Source organism: Mus pahari, chromosome 11 (genome assembly GCF_900095145.1).
Source record: "Mus pahari chromosome 11, PAHARI_EIJ_v1.1, whole genome shotgun sequence".
In the NCBI taxonomy this organism is placed as follows: domain Eukaryota; kingdom Metazoa; phylum Chordata; class Mammalia; order Rodentia; family Muridae; genus Mus; species Mus pahari.
Window position 1 is genome coordinate 5,748,425 of NC_034600.1, and position 21,410 is coordinate 5,769,834.

Genomic DNA, 21,410 nt, shown 5'->3' on the forward strand with positions numbered 1-21,410 from the left:
AATGACTTCCCAGACCCCATTCCCACCCCCATAGTCTAGGCTGCTGTCATAGACATCTGGGGTCCTATCATCTTGGTTGACTTGAGATTCCCAAGACTGTGAGGTCCTTGTGGCTGTCACAGAGCTGTATGGATGCCATCGTGACTGATTCCATTAAGTCTTCTTGACACAGCCTCCAAGCCCAATAGTGGGCCAGAGCCCCCTTTGACTGGGTCTTTATGGTGGGATTATTCTAAAATTCCAAGTTCCCAGGGAGAGGAAGGGTTTAAGGGTTCTGTGGAATGGGAATCTACTGAAGGACCAAGGCCAGCCATTTCATTACTTAGCATGGCCACCACCAGTACTTGAATGGGTTGAATCGTACAGAGTCCTCTGCTGGAGTAACCTGCTCTTTCTGTTCTCTTCCATGTAGAGAGTGGGGAAACCTGTAAGTGTACTTTCATTTTTCAGACTGTCTTAGACCGAGTTGCCTTGCATGCCTGTGTGTGTACAGCCCTGTGTGCATAGAACATCCTGCTGACCTCACTGTCTCCACTCAGAGTGGCTCAGGGCACACACCCAGATGTCATTCTCTTAAGTGACACCAAAGGCAGTGTGGGAGAGCTGGTTCTGAGCTGCTCTGAGACGGGGCAGACGTGTGTGCTTCCTGCATCAATGAACAGATTCACCCACATCCCTCCAGGTCTACCCAGTCAATATATAATTGCTTCCTTGGCTCTCCATCCATCCGGGAGGCTGCCATCCTTTCCTCTCTAGTGAGAAGGGTTGTGGATCAATTCTGTGTAGTCAGACTACCTGTGTGTGAGCTCCGGGGCTGGATGCAGGGCCAGGAGTCCTAGGCAGGGGTGTAGGGTCTGAGGGTCTGCCTGTAAGCCCATAGACGGAAGCATTCTGCTGAGGTCGCCTGGAGATGCTACTGTGGTCCTTTCACCTGTGCTGTCCCTGTCCTGTCTCCCTCCAGTCATTCTGTGCCATTGTCCCTAACAGGCAGGTAATGTGCAAGATGCTGGTTAGGTGGTTACATGACTCAGACACTGAGGAAAACTTGAGGAGATTGGATAACTGGGGAAGCTAAGAGCATCCCAGGCTTCCTGCTGTCTGCAAATCTAAAAGCCCCCCTCCCATAGCTTATTAAAACACATATTCAGAAAGGCATAGTAACAGGGTTTGACCCTACACTACTTGTACACATGTACCTATATACACACATGCCTGTACATAACATACAGATTCCTGGACACACAACGGGCACTATCGGTGGGATACTTATTTGTCAGGACCTAAGCTTAGCCAGGGTTAGGAAGACGTTCTAGGGTTCAGGCCTATTCCTTGGTTAGTCTAGTAAGAGATGTGTTTCCTTTCACAATTTCCTTGGAGCATATATGGCTGTGGTTGTGTGTTGGGTTAGAGTGCATGTGTGTACCAGTTAGAAAACATGTAAATTGGCTAGTACATGTATGCACCAGGTAAAGCTCATGCATGTGTTGTCAGATGAGCATGTGTTCTGGTTTGAGTACATTTGTGTTGTGTACACATTAGTGTACCTATCTGCATGTGTGTGTTGGTATGCACCTGTTAGCATTTGTAGATATTTATGTGCATGTATTTTCTACTTTGGATGGTCTTGGGCAGTTCTGCCGACAGCCAGCTAAGAATATGTGACTTCACTTCCTGCTTCCAAGACTGCTGTGTAGACTTACACTCCCAGGTGTAGACATTGTGTAGACAGTTCATCTTGTACGAGACATTTTACTGATCAACTCTGCTGGATTACTAGGAACAGAGGTGGGATTAAGTTAGCTTTCAGAGCTCAAGGACCTTGTCTGGACCCTCTGGTAGCTTCAACAGGGCATTCCACGATGGCATAAAAAAACAGGCAAAACCCAGAACTCAGGTCTCTTCCCACCCCCAGGCGCTTACATGTCATGCCGTTTGAGAACCGCTGTTGAACCAAACACACGGTAATTGTGCCCTTTCCATGGAGTGAATTCAGGGTTCCTGTAATGAAAGGCCTGACTGGTGCCACAGAGACACACCTATAATTTTATCAAATTAAACTGAAGAGAGAAGATAAAGGGCCCGTGACTGTTTTCTTCCTGGAGAATGGCAGTTACGAGCTGTTATATTTGGCTTAGAGTCGAGTTGATCAGTGGATGTGATTATGGGGCATCTCGGGACCTTTCTGTGACCCTGAAATGGCAGCTTCATCTGCCTGTCCCTCTGAAGCACAGATGCCTCTCCTCTGCTGCTGTCAAGACTATACAGGCAGATTAACAGGCTAAAAATTCTGTCCTGTGTCCTAAGCCCAAAGATTCTCCAGATGTCCCAGTACCGATAGAAATGCAAATTCATTGGGTCAGGTAGTGCTCTGTGGCAAAATTTCCCGAGGTAGTTTTCTAAACATTGATTCAGTTCTCTAGAACGGGGATGTTTGGTAGATGAGAAGACTGGCCTCTGTCCTACAGGCACCTGAGTGCTTATGTGTGCTAGTGAATATGAACCTGTGATAGCCTCAAACTTATGTGGGTGTGGTCCCTGCTACCTGGGAAACTGAAGAGTACAGGGCCCCATACAATAATAGAGCACTTGGTTTGGGAACTCAGTCATGTTCTGCTCATCTCAGAGACTAGAAACGCGAATCTGAACCACACAGTGCCAGAGGCTCTTCTTTCTTTGTCACAACTTGACAGTGTCATCCGGACTGGCTAAAGGTAGGAAAGAGGGTCGCCTAAACCTAGACCCAGTTCTCTGCTGAATCCCAGCTTCTGTACAGCATCTGACAGCGCCAGGATGGCAGGGTCATTGACTGGTGAGAGGACACTCTAGAGCTATCCTCTTGAGCACCTAGTTCCAGCTACACCTAAGTACTCTGTTCAACCCAAGCATGTCAGTAGGATGCCAGGGATTCAGCAGTTGTACCAGTGCCCTAAGACACAGGCCAGTTCCCACACCTGCCCAGACAGCTGCTGTGCCCTCCCTCATCTCCTGTTTCTGCCTGTACCAATGGTTGCTTCGCAAATGCGGCTTATTGAGTGTGTTGTAGTTTACCTGCATTACTTTATGGTCCCTAGAAGCTTCGTGGTTTAGTGATGCTCTGTTCTAAAGTGTCTAGAGCCAAATGCTTTCTGCTGCTAAGTCACCCCACACCCCATCCTCGGATAATATGCTGAGCCTTGCCCTTCCCATGAACAAGCTGGGAAGGCCAGGCAGACTGCCGGCCTCAAGCCCACTGTGCCCACTCTACCATCCTTCTCCCAGGGACCAGTCCAACGTCAGGAGGATGCATACTGCTGTGAAGCTCAACGGTGTAGTTCTCAACAAGTCCCAGGATGCTCAACTGGTCCTGCTGAATATGCCAGGCCCCCCAAAAAGTCGGCAGGGGGACGAGAACTGTATCCTTTTCCAATGTTTCCCAGTGGTGGTGGTGAGCTGTATTACAACTACGGCACTTTCAGGCCTGACTCCTCTTGTTTACAGAGCCTCAACTCCTGTGAGTTGGGGAAGATGGGTCAGGGGAGAATGGGGCAGGACGGGCAGTGATGCGTGGTACAATGAGGGATACACCTAGGCCTGTCAATGCCAAAACAAGCTTTTCTACACGTGGTGGTGTATCATGCATTACCCCAGGGACCTTGGGTGACCTTGGGACATAGGTAGGCAAGTGCCATGGAGTCTGAGCAGACTGGAGAGGGCTAGGGAGGTGGTCAGGTCCTTCCTAGCATTCAAGTTCCTGAGGATCAGTTCCTCACAATGCTGGGACCAAGCGCAGGGCCTTGAGTATGCTACTAAGCACTCTATAACCCCATCCCAGTATGTACCTTTGATTTGCTTGATACCTGACTGAGGCAGTACCAAGCCCACATGTTGTGTCCCTGGGTGACAAGCCTTGATGCAGAGCAGTATGCATTGGGACACAGACTGGGTCATCTGAACGCCCAGCAAGTGCAGTGTGATCCTAAGCCTCCCTGAGAAGAACAACCCCTCACAGGAAGAACCGAGCCCTTGTTCTCCTGGCATGTACCTGCCCATGGTCTCAGTGGTTCCCTGCCCCACACAGAGCTGGCATTGGAGCAGTGCCGAATCTCCCTGCCTAGATGCAATATGCTCTGAGCTTAGTCTCCTTCAGTAGCAGATCAAGCAGGACAGATGGCCTGCTTTTCCATTTCACAGTTCAGGCTGCGACACAGCTAACACAGCTTTGACAGTTCGCGCTTTGCTAGTGTCAAGACATTTCTGGGGCCTTGTTGGACAGCCACTTGGGACCACAGGATGGCCAATAAGGGAGATGTTTCTTTGTTTCCTGGTCAGAAACCACTGAACCACCAGGGTTCCTGTGACCCATGGTTTCAAGTGGATGGGATTAATAGCTGAGGCTCCAGGAATATCTCTGCCCTCTGGAGATGGCAGCTTTGTTCCTGTTCTTTCATGGAACCACATTATCATCTCCTCTGTTTGGAACTCCCTAGCTTCTTGGGATCTTCCTATCTGCCGCAGGCCTTGGTTTCTCAGACTGAGTGTGTAATATGAACTGGGGTCCCTGATATGGCTAAGTTGAGATTGGTATGGCCTTAACTATCAACCCAGACATGGAGTTCCTCGAGGTCCTGACAGAAGGGCTGAACAGGGTCCTCCTGGTCAGGGGTGGTGGCCGGGAAGTCATCACCATCTACTCCTAACACCTGCAGCCTGGACACACCTGGATGGGGTCAGGACTGTGCAAGCTGCCTGTGGCCAGACGGGCTCACCAGCATGCCACTGTGATAGCCACTGCTCTGGCACTCATTGCCTGGCCTATCAACATGTTGCAGTGATTCTGGTCACCCTGACACACATGGCTTCCCACAGACCTAACAGCCCCTAGGCTTCCTCCAAGGAAGATGCTACATGGGGGGAGTATCTAGAGCTGTTCTGGTAGGAATGGCTCCTTATGTTGTTGTGGGCAATGGTAGGTATACCAGGGGATCTGGGGCAGCTCTTCCTATTACTGGCAGGGCCTCACCTCCAGACACTAGGATCACCTTTCTGCAGATGGCTGTCCAGCATTTTATGGCAGTTACATTTTCTACCGTGTACAGAGAACAGTACAGAGGTGCCTCTGTACTTTTCATGAACCTGACAGATGAACCAGAACACGTGAACAAGCATACAGTTCCTTGGGGCTAGAATGTCACTGAGTTGCTCCCCATTGGCTTCTTTGTTCCTTTGAGTATCCTGGCTGTGCTTTCTGTACAGTAAGCACACTGAGGACTGTCCACCCTCACCTCCTCATTCTCTCCCCACACTCCTCAGACATGGCTCAGGGTACCACTGGAAAGTGAGATAGTGTTTACAGGGTAGGAGTGGGTCACCATTTGAGCCAGTGGTACCTGCCAGCTGTGTTCCCATCTGAGTTGATGCCCTAAGAGCTCCTGCAGAGAGAACCTTTGTTCTGCAGGGCTGTCTGCAGCTAGCCTGCTTTCTCCTCTCATGGGAACTCAGCCACTTTATTTCATAAGCACCAAGCTGGGAACCTCAAGCAGGTGACTACGGAGAGAGCCACAATGTAACAAGCAAATGGCAGAAACACTGAGAATTCTGCACGTAGTCCATGGCAGCGGGCACCTTCCAGAGTATGAACCATGATGTGTCTCAGCATACAGCTTTGCACATGAAATGCCATCCCATCCTTCACCCTCCTGGAGAGAAAAGCCAGGCCCAGCCCAACACCCTCAGCATCAGCAGCCACAGCCCTGGGTCTTTCTGGCTGAGTCTCGTCTCCTGCCATAGATCCTTACTCAGCTGGGGGCCATAGGCGCCTCTGCACTTTTCAAGAACCTGACAGATGATTTGCACTTTACCCTTGGGCATTCTGCTCTGTAGGTCATGGTTTGTTCACAGGCTGTAGGCAACAGCACCGATCCGTTCCTCACGTTCTGTATGGCGTATTTATTTATTTAACCCTCCCCAGAGAAGCTTGATAGAGATAGCTTCTGTGTGGATGGCCCGTGGTGCCAGGTTCTGGGCATCTCTGGCTTCCTCTAAGAGAATCAGCCCTGTCCACATTCACGACGTTCCAGTTAGGGTAGAGGCCAAGTCTGCACCTGCACAGGTTCCTCAGACTTTGCTAGGAAGCCAGGTAAGCTTGCCCGAGTAACTGCTGCCCAGTATGTGTCCCTATCGTCATAGTGATTTCCACACCTGCTTTTGCCTCAATTCTGAACTTGGCTCAGACTCCTGAGCCCTTGATGTCTAAAGCAGAGCAGGTGGCTCGCCTCTCCCAGCTGTTAGGAATGCCCTGAGCAGCTGCCTTTTCAGGTTCTGGGTCACTGCTTGCAAGAGTTGGCTGTTAAGAGCGTCCAGCCTCCTTTCTGTTGCAAACTCCGTGTTCCTGGTAACTGTGGCTGTTCAGATCAGTTTCATGTTTTGTTTTTTTTTTCCTTTTTTATGGGCTTTTGTCTTTATATGACTTTGTTAATAGAAGAGTAAAGTTCTATAAAATATAAATGTTTAAGGAACTTTGTGTGCCTCATTTCCATGGAATTCAGTGGTGGGGGAAGATGTACTTACCCATTACTTCCCAGAGCTTCTCAGAGGCCCACTTCAAGAGTGACCACCCAAGAGGTCCAACCACCCAGGCCACTCAGGGTCAGGGGTCATGATCCCCCTGCATTGGAGAAGCTCTACAAAAATATAAGGGGAACTCTCATGCCAGCTTGTTAGTCTTGGTGACTGCCAACTCAATATTGCCATTGTAGGGAATCAACTCAGAATTTTCTAAGGATGGGAGCCCCAGAATCACTACAGTGCAAGTGAGGCTATAATCTAGAAAATGGGTAACAGGTAGGAGGTGTTGAGGTACTGGAATACAGAACTGTGCAGCCATGGGAATGGTGTTGGCCACCTCCACAATTCTAAGTAGGTTTATCTCTATGGCCCAGGACATATCCCCACAAACTTTCTCCCTGGCATTCATCATGGTGTCTTCCATAGCCAGACATTCTGCAGTAGAGCAGTGTTTGATTATAGAAACTGGGCTCTTGACCCGTGGCATCATGCACAAACCTGGGAGACTTACTCAGAAACTGTTCCCATAGTATGGGAGTCTTCTCATGTTGGGTCCCAAAAGAAGCAAATCCAAAAAAACCGTTTGTAATTCAAGGAAGGAGGGTAGTTCAGGAAAGACTGCCAAAGGAGCACAGAGCTGCTGTTTGGAAGATGTTCTGATGATCAGCCATTAGCTTGACATGCTAATGACTGATGTGTGGTGCAGTCACCCTGTCTGTGGTGAGCCTTGAATACCATGGACACAGTGTTGGTTATGGGAATGGACTGGGAGAGTAGCTGTCCTTTGGCCCTACTGGGGACCAGCGTTCTCATGCATGGCTTAGAGCACATAGGCCTGGCATTCATGGTAATTATTAGGAGCTCAGGTATAGGGGTGTCATTGGGAACAGACAGACACAGAGAAGAGCTCAGGCATATATCCAGAGTCCTACAACAGGTTCCATGGCAAGTATGAAACTTAGGCAGGCGGTGTAGTCTTTGTAGCCTTTACACCTTGCAGATGGGACTCAGTGAATATCGTTTGCCTTTGGGAAAATGCACCATGGTGCATTTTCCAGAGCTGAGGAACCATAGATGTCTGTCAGTGACTGATACCTTCTGCTTAGGACACTAGAAACAGAAAGGGCACCACCCCAGAATCCCCTGGGGATGGACTTGGTTCACTGAAAAATCACATCCATGATGATATCACTGTATTGAGGAACCCCAGGGCTGGGGATCAGCCCATAGGTCACTTCATCAAAGGTCACAAAAACATGCAGCTGTGAACAGGCCCAAGGGAACAGCAGAGTGGTCTCGCAGGTGGAAGGTACAAAGAGTATGCTCTGTCACCTAGAGTAGAACAAGGACCAGGCAGCAGATACTCTGAGGAGCTGCCCAGCATAGGCCTGGGCTGTGTTAGTTCACATGGGGATGGTCCCATGGATGTCAAAGACACAGACTCCTTGGTTCTAAAGCCAGCTGAGGAAGGCAGAGACTGCCTTCTGCTCTCAGAACTGGCCTTGATAGCAGGTAGCAGCAGTGTGTGTATGAGCCCTGAAGAGACAGGGTTACCCTGAAGGTTTAGAAGAACAAGGACCCTACACTTGCCTGAAATTTGCTAGGAGACCTCCATGTGTGACCAAAGGACACGGCCAACTTGGGGCAGCAGGATTCCAGATCACACTTGAGAAGCTAAATAGCAACTGGTGTCAAAAGATTCACCCTGAAAGTGATGTGGTACCTGCTGAGAAAGGGGCATCTCGGCGACACCTTCGTTCCCTCCACAGTTTTTATTTGGGAATGTACATGGATCAGGTTGTTCAGTTCTGAGAACACACAGTAGCCACAAACTCCACATAAACAGCCAAGCTTGTTTGTTTTCCTCACCACAGCCACCGTCGTCTGTTGCCAGGTACTACCAACTGCCACCGAGACACCATCCTGGCACCCAGCACCGGGCGGACTAAGCATCACCACCCCTGTCTTTCATGTTTTTTTACCTCTGTCTCCACTTGCAACATTGCAGTTTTACTGCTAGGCAGTCCTGGAGTCTCTGAGTCAACCCAGGCCAAGTTCCTGCACCTCAGCAGATCCACTGTTCTCAGACACTAGTGACCACATCCAGAGTGGCTAAATGCTGGGGAACATGAGCAGTTTGGGGGCAAGGGAGGTGGTGTCACTAGATAGTCCAGCCTGGTCCTGTTCTTGATATAGCCTCCCACAAGCACTCACTGCCACACCCAACTAAATGGTCTGGGTGTTTCTCCTTTAGTTCACAAGTGCTTTCCCATCTCTTTAGGTCTTAATCATGGCACTGAGAACCCTCAGCTGGCTGGAGTGGTGTATCCTTCCCCGCTTAACACTCAGATGGTGGCAGATGCTCGACCCCTGCCATGAGCTTGTTAGGGCTTCCACCTGCCCTGAATTTTTACAATGTGAAGTCAGGGCTCGGACTTGGCTGAATCTGCCTTCTTCCCATGGTGCTCAGCTGGAGTATGGCTCTGGGTGTTATTGGGGACACCCTGTAGGACATCTCTCAGGGCCTGAAAGGACTTTTTTTTTTTTTTAAAGCTTATGTTCATTGGTGTTTTATCTACATGTATGTCTGTGTGAGGGTGTTGGGAGCCCCGGAACTGGAGTTACAGACAGTTGTGAACTGCCATGTGGGGTGCTGGGAATTGAGCCCAGGACCTCTGCAAGAGCAGCCAGTGCTCTTAAAGGACCTCTTAACACAAGCCCAATATAAGAGTGCTGCATACTGAGAAACAAACTGGGTGGCCATGCTGATTCCTGTGTAATCCCTCTGCTGTGGTGTGTGTGTGGTGGAACCTCATGTGCCACCTCTACATCCATGATGTGGGTACTTTAGTTATGTTGTAAGGAAAGGGTGGCACACTCTAGTCATTTTCGTTTTGGGGAGCATGTCTAGCTGTGAAGTGACCACAGAACAGTGAACAGCCTACAGAGGGCTGATGATCCCCAGGTCAGAGACATCACATTCAGATCTTCGGGAATTCCTTAGAATCGGCACAGGGTTTTGGGGAAAGGAGATAAGCACAAGGTTATGTTGCTTCTCAACAGTCTGCATAAGCTGTAGCCCACAGAGCCCATATGGGGCTTGGTGTTCCTTGTTAACATGAGCTGAACTCTGGGTTTAGAGTTCTGGTTTTTCTTAGTCTAGAACTCCCTTATTAAGAAGCATTACTATGGAGCCGTCAAGCAGCATAAGCCAAGATGGTTCTACAGCATTCACCCTCCACAAGTACCTGTCATCCTCACCTGCAGCTACGACGTGTCAGTTCACTAACCACCGCTCTCAGAAAAGTGTTTTAATACAAGGGTATGTATGCCATGTTACAGAATGCACAATTTTTTATTATGCCAAGAAGGCATAATGCCACCTTCACAAACTCACAAGAGGTTAAAAAGTTCCTCTTGCTGTGTCCTGCTAGTGGAACCACGAAGATCATGACTTGTTGAGGTCCCCACACCTTTGCAGCCTTTATGGAGGGATACCTAAATATCACTTGGCTATGCATAGCCTGGATGGGGACTTCCAGCATAGTACTTGATCCATCTCATCTCAACCTGTCTGGGTCTTATCCATGTCTACCTAGGATGCTGGAAGCTTGAAACCAAGCTTCATGCTGCCCACTGAACATCACCCCGCTCCTCTGCTCAACCGTGCCCCCTCCACATTTGCTGATACTCTGGCCTCTTTGTTCTGCTCTGTTTAACATGGTACACTGAAGAAGAACCACTTTCCACGCCCAGTCCACTGACTTTACAACATATAAACTTCACAGAAAGCATTGCCTTTTCCATTCAGGTACCCGAAGGTCAAAGAACCATGAGGATACAAAGAATGTCTTCAAACATCCCATGGCCACACTGCAGCAAAAGCAGGAACAGATGCTTTTGTACCCTCACGTATGGGCTTTCTGGATTACACCAGAGCACGTGTTACTGGTAATCATCAGCTGCATCAAATGGACTGGTATCCAAATGGCATGGAGAAAGGTAGCTTTGTCCATGAATATCCAGCCTGGTGCCATCTCCCTGGTGCCCCTTTGACATCTGCAGCTGGTGTTTGAGCCAGGGGATGCTGTACTCTCTACTGGGCACATGCCAGCACCTGCCGTGTCCCCAAGGGCATTTGGACAGAGCGCTTGTTTGGGTGCTAGGATGGGTGGAAGTGGTGGTGGTGGTGATGGTGGTGGTGCTCATGGTGATGGTGGTGTTCATGCCTCTGGATCACAGGCACCACGTAGCCCTCAGGCCCCAGCATGGGAGGCAGGTCCCGAACCACTTCATGCTCCACCATGGTAGGCTGGCCATGCCCCTTGAGTGGTGAGTGGCCTTCTCTGGCTTTCTGCCGATACCGCTTGTGACCATAGGGCTGCGGCGGAGGCTGTGGTGGGGGCTGAGGAAGGTGGTGGCCGTCCTGAGCACCCTGGGGCAGTGGCACAGCCTGCAGGCAATAGCTGAGAGCTTTCCCTGGCTTGCTGCTGCCTGGTGCCCCAAGAGGTTTACCCGGACCCTTAGGAGACCTGAGGAACTGCTTCTCCTGCCCCTTGAGCCGGGGCTGTGCAGCCAGGGCCCGGGTGGCAGGCTCATTAGCTGGTATGACATGCTCAGCCAGGACTTGAGACCTGCGGTGGTGTATAGCGTGGGCATCCGACTCCTGTGATCGGGACCTGCTTGGAATGTGTGTGGCCCTGCCATGATGTTCTTGCCTGACCTGCTCAGGTGGTGACCCTAGGGACAAGACAAAGGTGGTCCAGAGTAAGGCTTGAGATATGTCATATGTGTACTCTGGGTTTGCAATAGAGCTGGCTTTCTGGCTGGGTCACATCTCAGATGGCCACATGCCCCAAGCTGGGCAGGGAGAAGTAAAATCTCAGCCCCCCACAAATTTTATACTCCATCTGGATGTCAGACACCTCATTAAAGACCCTGAATGTCACTCCTTAAAGGGGTTTGGCCACTCTGGCAATTTGCTGCTTGGCTCAACCGGCCTTTTGTCCCTATTGTGGGTCCTATTAAGGAGATTCTCTACTAGGATAGTCAGACCCCTTCTAGGATATAAGGAGGGGTGACAGAAAGTTATGTCACATTAGGGAGCACTCCAATGAGACAAGATCAAGCCGACTTCCAGAATAGCCTGGTTGCAGTTCATGAAATGCTTAAACCCTTAAGGTCAGCCCTGTGCAGTGGCCTTAGTACATGGGGCCAGTTGAGGTCACACTTCCCACTAAACCCTTTAGAGTCCCTCTCCAGATGCCACCCCTCCTCCCCCTTCCCCAGCATCAGAGGATCAAAGCTCTCGTACAAAGCACATGGAGCCAGCCATTCCCAAGTGTGGGTCAACTTCAGCCAGGGACTTCTAGCTGACCAGAGATATTGTCACAATGTACAGATTGCCTGCATGGACTCTGAGGGATGCCTAGTGGGAATGGGGTGATAGCAGGGGACCCGACCTCCAGCTTTCAGAGTGCCAGCCAGGCTGCCGTTTGTGAATCTCTAAAGGCTACAAGAGGCACAAAACCAGAAAGGAATATTGCATCTACAATGCTGGCTGTCCACTTCTACACAAGCTGGTAATTCTGCCCTAACTGCCAGCTCCCCCTGCTGGAAGGCTCCTGAACATACATCTAGTAATTTTATATCTTCCTTAAGCCAGAGTATGTCTCATACATACACCTGGATGTTGAACCACCTTGCTTTCCAGGCTCCTGCCAGTGACAGGAGGGTAAGCTGTGAGTTCACATCTAGGCAGAGGACAATGGGGCACCCAAGTGGCGTGGGGACATCTGGGACCCAACATCCAGAGCCCCCTGCACCTTCAGGGAGACATCTATACCCAGAGGGTAGATACAGGGTGGGAGTCCTCCAGTACCTACCGGGACCAAACTTAGATGTATAGTTCTCGATGCCAGCAAGGTCTAGGTAGTGGTTTCTGCGCTCTGTATTCTCATCCACACAGTAGGGCACTCGCACAGAGCATGGCTGGGGATCAGCATTGGGCTTCCTGTGTGGAGCAGAAGATAGGCCTGACAATTTGCTCAAGGCCAGACTTTCAGTCATGTAAAAGGGCTGCTTGCAGAAGTGGATGGTGGTCTAGGATGGTAGGGACGTTGACTAGTGTCCACTACCCAGAGAAGGCAGAAGTGACACAGTTGGGCAATGTTGTATGTTGTCCAGAGAATTAAGATCCATAGCTCATTATGGCAGCCTATTAGAACCCAGGATTACTACCACATTTCTCACAGGGCTTGAGTGACCCCTACATTTAGGGTGTTCTTTGTTTACCTAACTGGGACCACAATGCCCCCTGCTCCCTTCTTTTGGGTAGACATAGTGCTCAGTCCCTCAAGGTACCTTCACTCTTCATATCACACAGTGTCCACCTGTTTCAGCACCCTGCCTCACAGGACACGGAGAAGGCTAGTAGGAAGCCAACCACTGGCCTCACATCTCACCTGCTGTAGGCGGATAGCCTTCTGTCAGCCACTCGGGGGTCATCTGTGAGCTCGATCTCTGTTCTGCCACGAGTGGGCTCCCGGTCTGAAAGAAAGGCATCCCATTCATTCATTCATTCATTCATTCATTCATTCATTTCATTCATCCTTTGCAGTTCAGTCATTCACTCACCCCTGACCCAGCTGCTTATCCACTTATGCATTTCTTCCGCCTATTCATTTTACAAATCTGGACATCCATCCACTCATTTGCTGTATTGTTTTGTTTAAGACAGACATGCTATAACCAGTGCTGCCCTTGTCCTTGACCTTTTACTCCCAGCGTTAAGGCAGAGGGTTTATTCCACATCATACATCATCATACAAGACATTGTCTCTTATACATCGACAGGGATACGGGGACTTGGTAGTTTAGGCTGTCTTAGAAGCACAGTATGTGTGGAGTTAATGGTTTAAAATAAATTAATAGTTAGATACAAAGAAAAATGATTGGACTTGCAAAGCACATGTAACAGAGGCAAAGGTCAAATTTTATCAGTGCATGGGATAAAGTGCAGGGGGGAGACAATCCATGCTGATTATGAACAGTTAAAAAACAAGTTAAGGCTGGCCTTGAACTTTTAACCCTGTTGCTTCCCTAGCACTGGGATTGGAGGCCTACGCCACCATGCCCTTTGTTAATGAATTACTTTCCTTGCTCATCCATCCACGCACTAAGCAGTTTCGTCCTCTGCCAGGTACCAGGTTCTGCTTGGGACATGGTGGAAGCTTCTGACTGGAAGTGGTTGGGGAACATGAACAACGTTGATATCCAGGGGCCAGTGGTGGGGAGATTAACGGTGGGGAAGAGCAGGTGTGAATCATAAGTTAGGTGGTTGAGGGCATGGCCCACCCCTGCAGGCCTGTCTTAGGGGTGCTGCTGCCCCTGCAGGCCTGGTTTAGGGGATATGCTCATGGAGATGACATTGTTTGAACGGGAAGGCTCCTGGCATAGACCCCCTCACCTTGGCCAGTGAGAGGATATTCCTTCTTGCTGGAGGGTTCAGGGCTGACAGTTAGTTTCACTCGGAGGGTCTTGCTGCTGCCCGAGGAGTGATTGACAGAGGCGTCGACAACCTCATAGATGGTGTGCATCAGGCTGGACATGTCCTGTGACCAACATGACAGACTTCAAGGGACATTTTTTCCTTTCCTTACCAAGCATGTATTCACTCTCTGTCCACAGCAGGCACCTTGGGTCAATTTATTCCCCATCAGAGACAGACTTATACCCAGATTAGACCCAGGATGTTGTACATGGCTTAAAGGTAGCCCCACTGTCTGTCCTTGAGGCCAGGGTTAGCCTAACCTCTGATTTTTATATTCTAAGACATTAGATAAGCAAGCAGATAAGCTTTCTACCTAGATGCACCTTTTTCAGCACCACCGTCACGGCCAATGGAGATGCTTCCTCTGCCTCTTTTAGACAATGGAGCAAGGGCACTACACAGACCCAGGCTGCCTTGTGAGGAGCCCAGGCCTGGCCTAGGGAGTCAGAGCTATAGAAAAAGACCGTGCTGGAACTGGTGAGGAGACATGTGCAGACTTCCAGAGTGAGGAGACACTGATACGAGCTAGGTCAGGATGTTAAAACAGGCCCTGCCCCCCCTTCTGTCTCAGCAAAGTTCCAGTCTCTTCTCTCTCTCCAGTCAGGGCTCACTCTCTCTCCATCTAAGGATTCGGACATTATCTATCCAGACCGGTTCCAGATCTCAAGAGGTCTAACCCCCGACTCCCCATCCTATGGGTGGAGTGACAGATGTGGGCATATTACCTCTCTGGTGACTTTCCCACTGTTGTCAAAGTCATACAACGTGAATGTCCATTCTTGGCGGTTGTCTTCTTCCACTGAGACGTCACACTGCAGTGCCTGTAGGTAGCACGCAGGGGGTGGGAGGCAAGGAAGAGTCAGCTGGCGTGGTTGTCAGCCAGGAAGAGGTAGCTCAGGAGAAGTTGGCTTGCATCCCTCAACCCCCCTAGTGAGGAGCTGATTCCATGCCTCATGACTCGGTTTCCCCCCTGTGGCATCTGTCTCTGCTCATGCAAATACTCAGGATCACTTCGAGTTGGAGGAATTAGGACCATGTGTTCCCACTGCTCCCCTCTGCGGGGATAGGAGATCCCCCTGTTGTTCCCTGACCAGTTGTGCTCGATACCTATTACGTCTGCCCAGCAATGCCAAGTTCACAGCAATACCATGCAAAACACCAGAACATCACACTTTAGTCCTGCGATAAGGCCTCAGAGAGGCTAAGAAAACCACAGAGCCGGGGTGGCCATGGTTCCCATTTAGGGCCACCACTATTCATGCTGGGGCCCAGGGAGACACTTACGCAGATGTACATAGGAGGGGACTTACGTCAATGTTCAAGTGCTTCTTGCTAAGTCTTGGTGGACCCTCACGGCTTGCTGCCTTCTCCCCATCATCTGTGCTGAAGATCTGGCCCTGACCTTCATGGCCCTCAGACTTCTCAGGGGGCAGCACAACTAAAAGGACAAGAGGAGGTGAGGCAAGGGCCTGTCCCAGGTGTGTAGCATGACTATCTTGCTCTATTCTGTTCTACATGAGCTATGAGCTAGAGCCTGCTCCTGTAGAATAGGAAAGTAGAGAAAAGAGAGAGGCTGTACTTGGGTTAGTTCAACTACGTATACCCTGGCTGTACTACGCAGTCTGTAGTGGCTTTCAGTGAGCAATCTGTCTCCTCTAGGCTGACCTTGTTCAGATGGGGTGGGAGAAGGACCTTCAAGATCAAAACAGAGTAATCTCCACTCCTGAGTCTCCAGGAAAGTGAGTCCCTGTATCCCCAGCTTTTGTCCTCATTTTCTAATGCCTTCAATCCAAAACCCACTGACAAGGTCACACGTGGGCTATCTGTTGGCTAAGCAGTCTTTTTTTTTGTTTTTTTTTTCAAGACAGGGTTTCTCTGTATAGCCTTGGCTGTCCTGGAGCTCACTCTGTAGATCAGGCTGGTGTCGAACTCAGAAATCCACCTGTCTCTGCCTCCCGAGTGCTGGGATTAAAGGCGTGCGCCACCACGCCCGACTTGTCTCCCCTGACTTCCAGTGTGGATGGATAAGAAGCCCTGTTTCTGGGGCTCACATATTCTTGGGGTCTCAAGCTGTGTCTTGACAGGCGCCCAGGCTGTTGGTCAGTTGTCTGTCCAGGTATGAGCTGTGAGGATGCCCAGTGCCTGAGCTCTAGCAGGCAGTGCTAGGAGTCCCTCTGGGCTTCAGCAGATGTCTGAAGTTGGATCTATAGGCTAGTGCACATACTAACTAGAAGCCGGTGAGAACTCATCATATCTCTGTGTGGGGCTAACTCCACCAAAGATACACATATATGATAGTGACTCAAGCAGGGTTCAAGTCACAGGTTTAGGACTACTCCATCACTCCATAACTGGTGCAGCAAGCAGCTATGACATTAGTTCAGAATCCAAGAGCACCAGTCCATGTAGCCCAACCTCCCTGCTCAGTCCCAGAACTACATACACAAACCACTGTGGCTCAATATTTTGCTTCTCCCATGGACAGATCCGAGCTGCCTGCTTGGTAAGGAATCACAGGTGATAGAGGTCCCTGCTTACTAAAGAACTAACTTCTCTTGAGACTAGGAAGCAACTGATCCTAGTTGTATGCCAGTGTTGAGGGTTCTGTGCTGTGAGTCCTAGGCTCAGGGTGAAGTCTTGGGGAGCATTTTCTGGAGCTAGACTCACCTTCTAGGGAACCCTTGTCTTCCCAGAAAGACCCCTCCTTAGGGTCTCCATTGAGCAGCTCCTGCAACGAGAATACGGCGACATAGAACTACGAACTCTAGACTTAGAAGAGTGGAGGAAGACAATAAATAGGCACTCTATGAGCCTGAGACCTCCATAGAGACCAGCATCAGGCCTCTAAGAGGAGGCCTCTCAGGCTGATCTGTGGGCCCACCTACACCACCAGCTCCTTCCAGCTTCACACAGCAGAATATACAAATACCATGTGCTAGAGTCATTTCTAGGACTTGGCCTCATTGCCTGCGAGCAAAACCCACTTTCAAGAGAGACTTGGGATCTCCCAGAGCTCCATCTCAACACTGCCAACCCACATGTATAGAAGCCTCTAATTCAAGAACCCTTATGTGTCACTCTGTTCCTGGCCTAGCTTGCAAAGTTTTCCACCAAAGCTGTCCCCCCATGGTACCCAGGGTGGCATTCACTGGAGCAGCAAAGGGGCCACTGCCTCCTTCAGGGCTGGGCTGAGGAGCAGGGATGGCTGCCAAGAGACATCCTCAGTCCACAGCTGATCTCAAGACAAGTTATGGGAAAATGGGAAGGACTTCAAACACATCCAGGCAATGTTTAAGCCAAGAAACTCTGCAGAACAAAAGCTCACATAGTTCTCATAAATAATCCACAGAGGCAAGGGCCACGAGAAAGGAAATATAAAATGTGCCACGGAAGCCATCTGCAATCAAAGGGCCCTTCGGGACAGGAGACCTCGCAGCCCCCCAACCCAGCACTCGGGACCCCAGGGAGCATTTCCCACCAGTTTCCTGGCATTTCTGTTTGATTCCAGGTGGCTTCAAAGTTTCAAGAACCCTCCAGTAGATGGGAAGTTGAGCTAAGATCCATTCATCTGGCTAGCTGGCAATGTCCCTGGGTATTACATGGGCCAGATGATCCCTTTGGTTTGTAGCTCGGGGCAGGAGGAAGATAAGGCTCCTCAATTTTATATCTCATCTGAAAAACTGAGTATCCCAGGTACAGTTTGGCACGTTCTCACCTGTCAGTGACTACAGGGTGGTCACTAGCCCCTACCCCATTCCTCACTGTGGATAACATGGATGGTGTCCGGCAGGCATAGGTCTCATTCAAATCCAGAGCATGGAAGGACAGAGCTTATTTAAAAACCTGATGCCTTTGGGATAGGATGGGGGAAACATTCTGTGTCTAGCAGCAAGTAAGAAAAATAACCACGAAGCCCCCACTCCTGGAGGGACAGGCTGACTGCTCTGCAGTGTGTGGGAAGGAATACCAGGAATGCTCAGGTATGTGGGACAGAGAATACAGCAGTATTCTGGGCAGTATTCTGTGTGAGGCTTGGGGAAGACAAACCCAATGTTCATCTCCTGAAAGGAGAAGCCAGGATAGGCTTAAGGGTTCCTTAGGACTAACTCAATGTGCAACATGGGGAAGAGAGAGGGGCTCCTCTCTAGGTGTTTGTATGTCTGTTTATGTTTGTTTTAGCTGTGCAGCAGTTGTAGGAAACACAGCATTTGAGGACCCCTCATGAAGAAGACCAAATGGTCAAGCTGAATGACTAGGGCTAGGAAGTAGGGGACACCCCTGCTCATATCAACATCTGAGAACCCCCATAGTCTTCCTCTCGCTGGACCTCCTAACTCATGGGAACCATTATGAATAAGATGCATACATAGCTTGTTAATCTTAGGATGTCACTTAAGGGATTACACTAGAGACTGTCTTAATGAGAAAACCTCCTAATTACTAAAAAGTCCCCTTTCTAGCTACATATGGTAGCATGTGTCTTTAATTCTAGCATTTGGGAGACAGAGATGCAAGGGATCTCTGTGAGTTTGAGGCCAGCCTGGCCTACTTAGCAAGTTTCAGGATAGCCAGGACTAACATAATGAGACACTTTTTCAAAAAGGAGGAGAAGGTCCTCATTGGTTCACTGATCAAGTAACCCACAGACTGAATGAAGGCTCAAAGGATCTGATTTTAATGAAGTGCAAGGAATCTGTCCTGGCTCTATGAAACTCGTTTTTGTCTACAATGCATAGTGACATGTCCTGCGACTGGAGGCCTGAGCTTAGAGAGACAGGGACCAGTTTGTCCCAGCTGAACATAAGGTATGAAATTTAGTCATTTCTAAAAACCTTGGGGCTCTTTTTTTTTTTTCTTTGAAGTCAGAGTAACTCGTAGAGCTTCAGTTCCAGATCCTATGAAGTATGGAAACTAGGTTCAAAGACATGAACCTCAGGGGTTCAGCTTCATCCTGGAGGTACCTCAGGTGCTGTGGCTGACAGCTCCTATGTCTGATCACAAGCCCAGGGGTTGAAAGCTGCTGCTGATAAAACACAGGTTTGCAGGGAAATCAAAGCTGGTGGTCCCAGGGAGAGAGGCAAAGACTCAAGCTGATGTCAAGAGAGAGGAGCAAGGGCAAGGGGCAACTGTCAAGGTGTCTTCTCCTGAGCCACCCACACCTACCTTCAGGGGCCCTGCTGGGCCTGACAGGTGATGCAGGCGACAGCAGGGAAGTTCCCTAAGATTCCTTCCCCCACGGGGCTCCCCATCCTGATCTCTCCCCTCAGAGAGCTTGAATCCTTCACAAACAGGCAAGTCTCACCTTACTAAGAAACTGGTGGGTACAGCACCCACAGATGGCGGTTCAGCTCAAAGGCTAGAGCCTAGAGTTGCCAGCCTCCGAGTTGCTATAAACTGCCTATCACCACTACCATACTTTATCCTGTATGTGAGGCTGGAACCACTAGCATTCGTGGACACCTTCCATTTCTTATCTAAAAAAAAAAAATCTTGAGTTTTGGAGCCTTGCATGGGTTATAGACTTTAAATGCACTGTTAGGTGGGGAACCAAGGACATTCAGTTCAAATGAACTTAGTGGAACAGAGCATGTCAGCATGCATTGCTTTAGGTACAATGTCCAGCACTGCAAGAAAAGAAGAAAAACAACATAAAGAAAGAAGATCCTGCACAAACTCTAGGTTGGTCTCCTGGGACATTCCTAAGGCTACATAATAGGCCAGGGATGCTATAATTGACCAAAGCCACACCATCTGTGGGCAGGGCCGCTGTAGCAGATTCTGTCAGCACACACCAGAACCCAGGACACGGAGGATTCTAGGCACGAGCCCAGAAGTGGCTGGAGAGGCCCCAGATCAAAGGAGAAAATAAGTGTGTGGGGGGTAATTCTGGCCTCTGCCTGGTGATTTAAGTCAAATCTGTCCTGCTTACATAGAAATGCCCTTTAATCTGCACTGCTGTAGTTAAGTAGATGAGCCAAGAACTTTAATTACATCATATAAAACCTGTAGAGAGCCACTGGCCAGACTTGCAGCCCCTCCCCAGTGCAGTCAAGTCCCTGCGACTTAGGCTCCTAGGCAAGGCTGTCAAAGGCAGACATTACACAGCCCTGCTGTGACAGAGTCCGGTGATCTCAGACCCTAGCAGATTTTCCTGAGGGTCCCACCTCAGCATTCACCTCAGCTCCTCTTAAAGAACTGGAGCCACACCCTCTACCAGAGCCTTCTTGCTCTGGCCTCAGAAGTCACTCCTCTCTGATCAAGCTTTCCCTCTTCTTCATACTCTCGTGGCTAGACACTCCAGATGTCCTGTCGAGGTCAACAGCTTGATGAGGCTCCAGCTTAGCATTCTGCATATGTCCTCAGTGGCTGACCCATAGGCACCCTCACTGCAGCAAACACCCTACCCCATGTTGCTTGCTGCCTTTGCAACATCGAGTTCCAGTCGCTGATGGGTGCTCCCCTATTCTCTGGGGACCAGTGTCATGATTGTGGGGGCCCATGCCATCGTGCGAATGTAGCCCACAAATAAGGTGGTAAGCATCTAAGGTATGTCTGGGACTAACTTGTGCTGACCTAAGGAGCTCATTGCCCTGCTGCTACATACATGGATAGTCCACATACTAGAAATACCCACTTATTCACACTCAAAATGAGGGGTCCACAGTTCTTCACACTTCCTGCCCTGTTTTATCACCCCACAAGTTGTTGAGGAAGTGACAGAACCCAGGACAACCCAGGTCACAGTCCTCAAACATTTCCCATAATCGCCACTAGGTGGCAGTAGTGAGTGGGGGAAAGTTTCCTGACAAACCCTGAGTCTTAGTTTCCTAAATAAGACTTCTTTGTCATAGATGCTCTGTTAATTACTGGTAGCTCACACCAAGAGGCTTCCTGTGCATGGTGCTCCACATATTTACGTGCTAACTTTGCAGTCTTGAGGATAATGCTGAGCACAGCATCTGCTCAAAAGAAGCCAGCTCTTCAATGACCGCTTCCCACCTTGGCAAAATACACCAAACAGACATGTTACTGTTGCCCTATGTCTGCCCGCCCATTGTTTGCCTAACACTAAACAAAAGGAGGCTGAGGGCAGATGATTTATTTTGTTATTCTTTCCTCTCTTTGTCATGTCTATCAAATCTGTCACATTGGAGACAAGATGTACCTAAATAAACTACTTAAGGACTGAACTTTATAACAATTGTCTTAAGAAAGTGTTTTAAATGTTTATAAAGTGATTATAAATAGTAACTTAGAGTACAAAAAGAAGAAGGAGAAGGAGAAGGAGGAGGAGGAGGAGGAGGAGGAGGAGGAG

The 21,410-nt window shown here is 49.5% G+C and overlaps 2 protein-coding genes across 6 annotated transcripts in view; one reads left to right on the forward strand and one right to left on the reverse strand.

The window, feature by feature from the left end:
• Positions 1 to 6,494, forward strand: part of Slc12a7 (solute carrier family 12 member 7) — an 85,884-nt gene extending 79,390 nt beyond the window's left edge. Inside the window, exons 23-25 of one of the 4 annotated variants that reach the window (XM_029543903.1) lie at positions 413 to 427; positions 3,259 to 3,392; positions 4,585 to 6,475. In XM_029543903.1, coding sequence (XP_029399763.1) covers positions 413 to 427; positions 3,259 to 3,392; positions 4,585 to 4,676 — 241 coding nt within the window. In that variant the 3' untranslated portion in view covers positions 4,677 to 6,475. Of the gene's footprint in view, positions 1 to 412; positions 428 to 3,258; positions 3,393 to 4,584 lie in introns of all 4 variants that reach the window. The other 3 variants (XM_029543905.1, XM_029543904.1, XM_021208211.1) reach the window with 3 other exon arrangements.
• A 3,345-nt stretch (positions 6,495 to 9,839) lies between these two features.
• Nkd2 (NKD inhibitor of WNT signaling pathway 2) overlaps positions 9,840 to 21,410 on the reverse strand; it is a 26,865-nt gene continuing 15,294 nt past the window's right edge. For both annotated transcript variants that reach the window (XM_021208470.1, XM_021208472.2), the window contains 7 exons: positions 16,763 to 16,823; positions 15,406 to 15,533; positions 14,821 to 14,916; positions 14,012 to 14,156; positions 13,008 to 13,092; positions 12,429 to 12,556; positions 9,840 to 11,283 (listed from right to left, as the gene is read on the reverse strand). In XM_021208470.1, coding sequence (XP_021064129.1) covers positions 10,706 to 11,283; positions 12,429 to 12,556; positions 13,008 to 13,092; positions 14,012 to 14,156; positions 14,821 to 14,916; positions 15,406 to 15,533; positions 16,763 to 16,823 — 1,221 coding nt within the window. In that variant the 3' untranslated portion in view covers positions 9,840 to 10,705. The remainder of the gene's footprint in view (positions 11,284 to 12,428; positions 12,557 to 13,007; positions 13,093 to 14,011; positions 14,157 to 14,820; positions 14,917 to 15,405; positions 15,534 to 16,762; positions 16,824 to 21,410) is intronic.